The sequence below is a fragment of the Miscanthus floridulus genome, chromosome 5 (genome assembly GCF_019320115.1).
Source record: "Miscanthus floridulus cultivar M001 chromosome 5, ASM1932011v1, whole genome shotgun sequence".
Classification (NCBI taxonomy): Eukaryota; Viridiplantae; Streptophyta; class Magnoliopsida; order Poales; family Poaceae; genus Miscanthus; species Miscanthus floridulus.
In genome coordinates, this window is record NC_089584.1 from 49302800 (window position 1) to 49313602 (window position 10803).

At 47.1% G+C, this 10803-nt stretch overlaps 1 protein-coding gene across 1 annotated transcript; it reads left to right on the forward strand.

Moving 5' to 3' along the window:
• The first annotated feature begins 8194 nt into the window (after positions 1–8194).
• LOC136452138 (transcription initiation factor TFIID subunit 13-like) lies at positions 8195–10635 on the forward strand. Its single transcript, XM_066452777.1, has 5 exons — positions 8195–8715; positions 8842–8879; positions 9156–9215; positions 10191–10265; positions 10343–10635. Exons 1-5 carry the CDS (start codon positions 8439–8441, stop codon positions 10454–10456), a joined length of 564 nt encoding a protein of 187 aa, XP_066308874.1. The 5' UTR covers positions 8195–8438; the 3' UTR covers positions 10457–10635.
• The last annotated feature ends 168 nt before the right edge of the window (positions 10636–10803 follow it).

Consider the following 10803-nt stretch of genomic DNA (forward strand, 5'->3'; position numbering starts at 1 on the left):
CTCTGTCTAGTGGGGCCAACTGTCAGCGACCCCGCTCCACCTTCCTCCTCGCCACGCGCCAGCCTCGTGTCGTGCCGATGCCAGGGTGGAGCTCGCTCGCCCATGCCCGCACCGAGGTGAAGCTCACTCGCGGTGGCCAGGTGGAGCTCCTCCGCACGTGCGCCCATGGCGACCGGGCAGAGCTCGCTTGCACCCATGCCCGCGAGCGGCCGGGATGGAGCTGCCCTCCACGCGCACCCATGGCGGCTAGGGCGGAGCTCCCCCCTGAGCGTGCTCGCGGTGGCCGGTCTTGGCGAGCAGGTCATCGATGGCGGAGAAGATGACGAGCTCGGCCTCGGTGCGGGAGGACTCGAGGTCACGCGATAGCGGGATGTAGTGCTGCACGTACGGTAGGCATGTCTCCTCCCCGACTTTCTCCCCCACTTCCACCGTTGGTGCCACCGCTACTGCCGTCGCCACCGCCACTGCCATTGCCACTGGGAACATGCGTCGGTGACGGCGTCTGCCCCGTTGGAACAGGGGGAAGGGGAAACCTCACCAGGGCAAGGCCCTAAGGGCCTACCGCACAAGCCCGTCCCCAGGAACGTGGAGCGCGGCTGCGACTGAAGTGAGGTCGGGATGGATCCATTCAGCTGGTTGAACAAAACATTGAACTACTGCAGTGGCGGTCCGAAATCTCATCGGAAAAGTGATTATTCTCAAGGAGCAGGACCCTGAGGTGCTGAGGTTGCCGAGCTCCGCCAGGATGGGCCCTGACAGGTTGTTTCCCCTAGCGAGAGCCTAACGAGCCCCGGGAGCGTGAGAATCGCCTACGGGAACCCGCCCGACAGCCTATTCCCGTTGAGGAAGACGTTCCGAAGCACGGCGGCGGAGGCGAGGTTGGCCGGGAGCGCGCCGGAGATCCCGTTGAGGCAGAGGCTGAGCATGTGGAGCGCCGTCAAGTTCCCAAGGGACCGCCCCGAGAGCATCGCCCAAGGGAGCCGCAGCACCGCCATGCGACCGTTCTCGCAGGAGACCCCCGTCCACGAGCACACGCCCGCGGTGTCCGAGGCGTTCCACACCAGGCGCCGCCCCACGGCATCACGGAACGCCAGGAGCGCCCGCGCGTCGCTCGCGAGGTCTCGGCCCCCACCCGCGCCACCAGCGCCGCGGCGACGAGCAGGAGCACGGAATGGAGGCGCAAGAGAAAGAGAGAAAGAGAAAGTTTGGGTGACTGACAAATGGATCTCACTATAGGATAAAATAGTCATTTTACCTGTTTGTTTGACACCGTTAGCTTAGAGAGCTAAAAAAAATTAGAACGATAACGCTCGTGCGAGCTTAACTTTTTGAACTGTTAGATATTGTTAGATATTATGGGCTTGGCCCATTTATTTAATATCTCTATTAAACTCTATGGTCCGTACATGTACATTAATGGTTTTGTACCATATGAGAATTTAATCGAGAGACGACTCTACTTAAATACTTGATCATTGATCGATCTATTTGAGAAGTAAAAGTGGGTCACCTGGATGCCACACGCGCGCGCGCGCGCCGCCGCCGCCGCCGCCCGGCCCGGCCCGTGCCCGTGCGCGTGGGCGTGGGCGTGGCGTGGCGTGGCGAGGCGAGGCGAGGCGAGGCAGGCAGGCGGGCGGCGAGCGAGCGAACGGGCGGGTGAGGCCTTTATTTTTGAAACTGACGAATTGATTGGAATTGATTGGAGGAGTTTCTGGTAACTCCCGTGACTCCTGGTTCTCCGTCTCCGTCTCTTCCACCGCAGAAGGGAGGTGTGACCCCTCGGTGCCGTCGGCTTCTCGTCTTCTAGCCTCTGCCTATAAAACAAATCCTCCCCTCTCGGTTAAGCTCTCTTGGCGAAGTACACCACTCTCCAGCAGCGCAAGTTCTTCCCGTTCCACCTCCGGCGAGCACCAGAGATGGAAGAGTAGGCCTCCGAAACGCGTCTCCGTCGTGGGCTTCACCTGCTCGGGTGAAGACGGGCGATTACGTTTTTGGGGAGTGTCAGTGGTGACACGACTACTCGCTGGTGAACCAGTAGCGGTGCTTCTTCACGGCGTCCTTGTCTGCACTGCATCGAGCGGGACGACTACAACAACAAAGCACCACCATGGCCTTTCCTGGTGCGAGCGGCTCCGCCGTAGGGTATAATCTTCTTCACCCTCTTCTGAGTTTCATTATCAATATCATGATGTTTCTAGGCAATACTGCTTTCATATTCAACATGTTCTGTTTGGTTGATTTGGATGATTATGCTGGTTTTCTGGTTCCTTTTATTTTTGTGATCATCATGGTCTTGATATTTGAGAACACATTTTTAATATTTATGATCATGTCTGTGATGCTTCAGCTATGTAAAACAATGTTTCACATATGTTTCGGCTCTATAATTTGTCTTATCATCATGTTAACTTTTGTCATGAACTGTTTCTGTCTTTTCATTCATGACTTCACTCTCTTTTTTATTGCGTTATTTTTATGGATTAAAATAAATATGAAAATGAAAATGCTTTATTTGTCAACAATCCAAAAACGTAATTTCAGGCCATTTTCATCTGTTGGCTTTGCGGGCATGCTAAAGCCTACGCCGTTTGAGGGCACTCACTACAAGAGGTGGCGTGAGAAAGCCCTTCTGTGGTTGTCGGCCATGCGCTGTGGTCATGTGCTCAATGAGCAGCCTGCTACTGTGAGATCCGATGAGGATGAGCAGGCTTGGGGACATGCTGAGACCATGTGCAAGGCTGCACTGTTGAGCATCATCAATGATTCTCTGGTTGATGCCTACATACCACTCCCGACTGGCAGAGCTGTGTGGGAAGCCCTTGAGGCCCGGTACGGTCTTTCCGACGCCGGTTCTGAGCTGTACATCATGGAGCAGTTCCATGACTACAAGATGGTGGATAACCGTCCTGTAGTCGAACAGGCTCATGAGATACAGGGACTGGTGAAGGAATTGGAGCTGTACGGCTGTCCTCTCCCTGACAGGTTCATGGCAGGTTGCATTATTGCTAAGCTGCCACCTTCCTGGACTGATTTTGCTACTACCTTGAAACACAAGAGGCAGCAGTTTAGCATTGCTGAACTTGTTGGCACTCTTGATGTTGAGGACAAGGCAAGAGCAAAGGATGTTAAGGGAAAGAGCAAGGGCGGGAATGGTGAGGCGACTACTAGTGCACATGTGGTGCAAAAGTTTCGTCCTAAGCCACAAAAGAAGAAGCCCCAGCAGGAGCTTAAGCAGAAATCCACTACCTTCTTCAAGAAAGGTAATATTAAGAAGATGGGATTAGACAAGGCAAAGATGAACTGCTTCACTTGTGGGAACACTGGGCACTTTTCTAGAGAGTGTCCTGAGGCTAAGTGGAAGCCCCCACCAAAGGCGAAGACAGTCAACACCATTGAGACTGATGCAGACGCTGCTGGGTATGGTAATTTATCTGCATTTACAGTTTGTTCCTCACCTGATTGGTGGGTTGATACAGGTGCAAATATACATATGTGTGCTGATAAGTCCTTGTTTTCTTTTTACCAGGTCGGGAGGAGTGGAGCCTTGCTGATGGGGAATGGCGCGCGTGCTGGTGTTCATGGTGTTGGTACGGTGGATCTGAAGCTTACTTCGGGGAAGACCGTGCAACTCAAGAACGTGCATCATGTCCCCTCAATAAGGAAAAATCTTATTAGTGGCTCTCTGCTATGTCGAGACGGTTTTAAACTTGTGTTTGAGTCGAATAAATGTGTTATATCAAAGTATGGAACCTTTGTTGGAAAAGGCTATGAGAGCGGAGGCTTGTTCCGCTTGTCTTTGGTTGATACTTTACCTCTTGCAGTGAATAATGTCGTTAATAACGTTAATGTTGAGATGAATGTTTGGCATTCTCGATTATGTCATGTTAATCTTGGTTGCATGTCCCGCTTAGCTGGTTTGAATTTAATTCCTAAATTTGACGTTGCCAAAAGCTCCAAATGTCATACATGCGTTGAGGCAAAACAACCTCGCAAGCCTCACAAGGCAGCTGTGGCGAGAGAGTTGGCACCACTTGATCTCATCCATTCCGATATTTGTGAAATGAACGGAATTTTGACAAAAGGTGGTAAGAGATACTTCATAACGTTCATAGATGATTGCACTCGATATTGCTATGTGTACCTAATTAAAACAAAAGATGAGGCATTACATTATTTTAAAACCTTTAAAGCCGAGGCTGAGAATCAACTTGAAAAGCATATCAAACGGTTGCGGTCCGATCGCGGGGGAGAATATTTCTCTAATGAATTTTCTGAGTTTTGCGCGGTGCACGGTATAATTCATGAGAGGACACCTCCATACTCACCACAATCCAATGGGATTGCTGAAAGAAAGAACCGCACTCTAACTGACTTGATGAATGCCATGTTGGAGACAGCTGGTTTATCTAAGGAATGGTGGGGTGAGGCAATTTTAACTGCGAATCATGTCCTAAATAGAGTGCCCACAAAGAACAAAGAAATCACTCCATTTGAGGATTGGGAGAAAAAGAGATTAAATATTTCTTATCTTCGCGTTTGGGGTTGTTTGGCCAAAGTGAATGTGCCAATAAACAAAAAGCGAAAGCTTGGACCAAAAACTGTAGATTGTGTTTTCTTAGGCTATGCCATTCATAGTGTGGGCTATCGTTTTTTAATAATAAATTCTAGTGCTCCTGATATGGCTGTTGGAACGGTCATGGAGTCTAGAGATGCCACATTCTTTGAGAATGAATTTCCAATGAAAATAGGTGCATCTAGAATGTCTAGTCATGATTCTATTCCTGAACTTCATGAATCAAATATACACGCTGATGATAACACCTATGAACTTGAGCAAAATCCTGAGAAGGATGATAATACTGTCACTCGAAGGAGTAAGAGGCAAAGAGTTGCAAAATCCTTTGGAGAAGACTTTATTATATATCTCGTGGATGACACTCCCACAACCATTTCTGAGGCATACTCTTCTCCTGATTCTGACATGTGGAAGGAGGCAGTGCAAAGTGAGATGAACTCCATTATGTCCAATGGGACGTGGGAAGTGGTTGATCGTCCATTTGGTTGCAAACCTGTGGGCTGTAAATGGGTGTTTAAAAAGAAGCTGAGGCCTGATGGTACAATTGAGAAGTACAAAGCTAGGCTTGTTGCTAAGGGTTATACACAGAAGGAAGGTGAAGATTACTTTGATACTTACTCACCTGTTGCTCGATTGACGACCATTCGTGTGTTGCTATCCCTGGCTGCCTCACATGGTCTTTTCATTCATCAGATGGATGTTAAGACAGCCTTCCTAAATGGAGAGCTTGAGGAAGAGATCTACATGGATCAGCCTGATGGGTTTATTGCAAATGGTCAAGAGGGTAAAGTCTGTAAGTTATTGAAGTCCCTGTACGGCCTAAAGCATGCCCCCAAGCAGTGGCATGAGAAGTTTGATAAAACTTTAACATCAGCCGGCTTTGTTGTGAATGAAGCTGATAAATGTGTATATTATCGGTTTGGTGGTGGTGATGGTGTGATACTATGCTTATATGTGGATGATATATTAATATTTGGCAACAATCTAAATGTGATTAAAGAAGTAAAAGATTTTTTGTCGAGTAACTTTGAGATGAAAGACTTGGGAGAGGCTGATGTTATTCTCAACATTAAGCTTTCAAGGGAGGAAGGAAATGGTGGGGTAACTCTTATGCAGTCTCACTATGTGGAAAAGGTCTTGAACCGATTTGGGTACAATGAGTGTACGCATGCTCCTACTCCGTATGATCCAAGTATTCATTTGAGGAAGAATCACAGAATTGCAAGAGACCAATTGAGATATTCACAGATAATTGGTTCTCTTATGTACCTAGCTAGCGCAACCAGGCCTGATATCTCGTTCGCTGTAAGCAAACTGAGCCGGTTTGTGTCAAATCCGGGAGATACTCACTAGAATGCTCTTGAGAGAGTGCTGCGCTATTTGAAAGGGACAATGAGTTACAGCATTCACTTTTCCGGGTATCCGAGGGTACTAGAGGGTTATTGTGATGCTAATTGGATTTCTGATGCGGATCAGCTGTATGCCACGAGTGGATACGTGTTTCTACTTGGAGGTGGTGCTGTTTCTTGGAAGTCTTGCAAGCAGACTATCTTAACGAAGTCTACAATGGAAGCAGAACTGACCGCATTGGATACCGCTAGTGCTGAGGCAGAGTGGCTCCGTGATCTCCTGATGGATTTGCCGATTGTTGAGAAACCAATCCCAGCAATTTCCATGAACTGTGATAATCAAACTGTGATCACTAAGGTAAACAGTTCTAAGGATAACATGAAGTCCACAAAGCATGTGAAGAGACGTTTGAAGACTGTCAGAAAACTGAGAAACTCCGGAGTAATTGCATTGGACTATGTCCATACATTGAATAATCTGGTAGATCAATTCACTAAGGGTCTGTCACGCAATGTGATAGAAGGTGCGTCGAGGGAACTGGGTTTGAGACCCACATAGAGCCATCAACAGTGGTAACCTATCCTATGTGATCGGAGATCCCGTGAATTAGGATGGCGAAACAAGCTGTTGATTGACTGAGGGAGAGACCCCTTAGATTATAGCTCAGTTCGTTGGAGATGCACCGTCTCTCTAATACTGTTAGGCAGGATGATTAAGTTCTTAATGTGATCCGAGCGGCTTGGTATAGCGGGGATGTTGTCCTACAGAACATCCTATAAGGAACACACCTATATGAGCTCGATTGCTAGTCACAATCTATGAGATGTGGGTAATCTCTAGATGCTCATGAAAAGGCCTCGAAGTGTGACTTATATGCTTCAAAACAGAGGGAAGGCACTTGGCAGCCTAGTATCAGTTAAGAGGTTATGTGAAACTCATCTCGCACAAAACTGTCAATTCAAGGTTCTGTCCATTGTTCAGTTGTGGATGAGTGTAGCTAGCTTTCTAGATGGATGTTCAACTTAACAGTCTCCATCGAAACACTGGTATATAAAAGGAATGTGGTTCTGAGAATTTCAAACTGCGTACCCTAGAGTTTGGTGGGGATTGTTAGATATTGTTAGATATTATGGGCTTGGCCCATTTATTTAATATCTCTATTAAACTCTATGGTCCGTACATGTACATTAATGGTTTTGTACCATATGGGAATTTAATCGAGAGACGACTCTACTTAAATACTTGATCATTGATCGATCTATTTGAGAAGTAAAAGTGGGTCACCTGGATGCCACACGCGCGCGCGCGCCGCCGCCGCCGCCGCCCGGCCCGGCCCGAGCCCGTGGGCGTGGGCGTGGGCGTGGGCGTGGGCGTGGGCGTGGGCGTGGGCGTGGCAGGCGGGCGGCGGCGAGCGAGCGGACGGGCGAGGCCTTTATTTTTGAAACTGACGAATTGATTGGAATTGATTGGAGGAGTTTCTGGTAACTCCCGTGACTCCTGGTTCTCCGTCTCCGTCTCTTCCACCGCAGAAGGGAGGTGTGACCCCTCGGTGCCGTCGGCTTCTCGTCTTCTGGCCTCTGCCTATAAAACAAATCCTCCCCTCTCGGTTAAGCTCTCTTGTCCAGCAGCGCAAGTTCTTCCCGTTCCACCTCCGGCGAGCACCAGAGATGGAAGAGTAGGCCTCCGAAACGCGTCTCCGTCGTGGGCTTCACCTGCTCGGGTGAAGACGGGCGATTACGTTTTTGGGAGTGTCAGTGGTGACACGACTACTCGCTGGTGAACCAGTAGCGGTGCTTCTTCACGGCGTCCTTGTCTGCACTGCATCGAGCGAGACGACTACAATAATCTTCTTCACCCTCTTCTGAGTTTCATTATCAATATCATGATGTTTCTAGGCAATACTGCTTTCATATTCAACATGTTCTGTTTGGTTGATTTGGATGATTATGCTGGTTTTCTGGTTCCTTTTATTTTTGTGATCATCATGGTCTTGATATTTGAGAACACATTTTTAATATTTATGATCATGTCTGTGATGCTTCAGCTATGTAAAACAATGTTTCACATATGTTTCGGCTCTATAATTTGTCTTATCATCATGTTAACTTTTGTCATGAACTGTTTCTGTCTTTTCATTCATGACTTCGCTCTCTTTTTTATTGCGTTATTTTTATGGATTAAAATAAATATGAAAATGAAAATGCCTTATTTGTCAACATGAACTGACTTACGCGTAATTTTAAACCTTTTTAATGGCACACGGTAAAAGCCTCCTCTCTCAAAGCCGGCACGCTCGCCAGCCGCCTCGCCGGTAACGCCACCGCCCGCCCTCGCCCTCAGCTGAGAGCCCAGTGCTGCTATTTGCGAGCCGACTGACGCGCTTCGTCCTATTCCCCTCTTGTTCGCGGAAATCGGCATCCTCCCGGCTACCCCGTCCGGAAAGCGAAGACAGCCGTCCTCTCCGCCTTCCCCTGCTCTCCTCGACCTCCGACGCACCCCAGACATCGCAGAGATGCAGAACCCTAGCGGCCACCACTCCGCGACGGCCGCCCCGTCATCGGCGCCGTCCAAGGGCAAGTCGTCGACGCCGAACCCTAGCGGCCACCACGCTGCGACGCCGGCGCCGTCGGGGACGCCGTCCAAGGGCAAGTCGGCGGCGGCGCAGGCCGCGGCTTCGGGCCAGGGCTCCTCTTCCCACCACCACTCTGCCGGCGGTGGCGGTGGTGGTGGCGGCGCCGACGCGTCCGCCACCACCCTCAAGCGCAAGCGCGGCGTCTTCCAGAAAGACCGTACGGGACGCTTGCTCCCTACTTTGCTAATTTTTAGCCTTTGTTCTGTCATTAGGCGTTCAATTAATTTGCTGCTCATCCTCAATTTTATGTGTTGTAGTATAATTTTTGTTGACGTTCTTGCAGTGCAGCACATGATGTATGGCTTTGGGGATGATCCAAATGTGAGTTTACTGAACAATTTCCTGTTTAGTTCGTTTTAAAGATATATGCTGCGACCAATAAGCCAATCTATGTAGTTCAGAGCAGTAATTTACATTGCAAGTGATGATAAAAGGCAGTAAATGGTAGTGATGATAACATGCATTGGACCTTCAATTTGCAATGCTTACGTATGATTATTTAAATAACTTCCATGTAAAGAAAGCGGCACATGGTTTTTCCTTACAAACAGAAATTGGATTCTTCTTCGCTCATATGTTGTGTTCTTGATTTGGCAGCCACTTCCAGAAACCGTTGCACTTGTGGAGGACATTGTTGTCGAATATGTCACTGACCTGGTAAGCTTATTTTTGTGTTTCTATGATTCTATCTTCTGTGCTATGTCTGCTGAGATGCTATGTGTACTGATTGTAAGGCTATGTGAATGGAAAGAAAAAAAAAAAAAGGGATTGACCCTGTTTTTAATGATTCTGATTGTTGAATTGTTATTCCTGTTTCAACATTCAATATTGTTACCTTCTTGAACTCCTTGTTCTGGTGTTCTTGAAAGACAAGTAAGTTTTGAACCACTGTGTTTGCCTCTATTGATAACTTCATGATGTCATTATGGGCCATGCTTTGAGATTCTTTTTTGTGGTGTTCATATGCAGTGTGCCCATTTTTGTACAATATCTAAAGTTTATGCTTGTGTCCTAATGTAAATTAACTTTGTAGTTTCTCAGTGTAGGTATCAAGTTTCCACTAATCTATGCTGTGCCCAATGTGCACGTTTATCCCACAAATTATATCTTTCATCATTAAACTTGGTAGTTGATGTTGCTTCTGCATTGTGCTTAAGATTGGAATTTATACTACACATGAGTTTGTTCACATCAAGCAATTGAATCAGGGCTTTGTTGAATGTTTCCGGACCTTGTTTCGCCAACTTCTATTAAAAGTTTATTTGTTTCACATAGGGCCCTGATTTGTTCATTTGATTACTTGCATTATGTCACATGGAGCCCTGATTTGTCTATTTGATTTTTTTTTTGGTAATACATGCATGATTTGGGAGTATGCAAATTGTAGGCAGTTTAGTTAACACCTGAGCCCTTCCCCCATTTACTGTCCATACACCCCCACTTTTGACTATTGAGCAAATTCATGTGCTTCAAATTATTTGTTGGAAATAACAATTATGTAGTAGATGACCACTGTGCAAGTGTTCCTGTGAGCCATTATTAGATGGATAAAATCACAGACACATCTGGCATGTGTTTATACTGTTATTTGCAGCTTCATCATTCAGTGGATTCATAATGCCCCTTTCTCAGGTGCACAAGGCGCAGAATGTTGCCTCAAAGAGAGGGAAGCTCCTGACAGAGGATTTTCTTTATCTTATACGCAAGGTACACACAGTCTGACCCCACATTTGATTGCCTTGCTTATTTGCAGTGCAGCTCACACTTTAGTCTGTTTTTTTTAGGATTTACGAAAACTGCACCGTGCTACTGAGCTACTGTCCATGAATGAAGAGCTCAAGCAAGCAAGGAAAGCTTTTGATGTGGATGAAGAGACTCTGGCTACGACTAACATATGATGCCTTCCTAGTTGTACAATCTGCATGTTACAGTAACTTGTACAAATGCACTGCATGTGTCGGACAATTGTTGGCATCGACTTGTAACTTTTCTGGTACAAATTTGAGTTACTTTTCTGACAGTTACTGCTATGGTTGTATGCCCTACTCAGTGAATATGAAAGGTTGCTGTTTCAACACATCTTAATGTATAAATGCAGACTTTTTGTTTGTGTTGAACCAGACAACTCATGAGCATTGCTGGCGGAGGTGATAGTTGAAAATTAAAATTGCCAGACAATTTACAGATATACTGATGCATACGTTTTCTATGTCTGTCTACCTGTGAATCTGAGCAACAACACTTA

Excerpts from the sequence above, each read along its gene's own strand:
- LOC136452138 (XM_066452777.1), top strand. The coding sequence starts at position 8,439 with ATGCAGAACCCTAGCGGCCACCACTCCGCGACGGCCGCCCCGTCATCG. Across the intron at positions 9,216-10,190 it reads TCGAATATGTCACTGACCTG|GTGCACAAGGCGCAGAATGT; the intron begins GTAAGCTTATTT and ends CCCCTTTCTCAG. Across the intron at positions 10,266-10,342 it reads TTCTTTATCTTATACGCAAG|GATTTACGAAAACTGCACCG; the intron begins GTACACACAGTC and ends TGTTTTTTTTAG.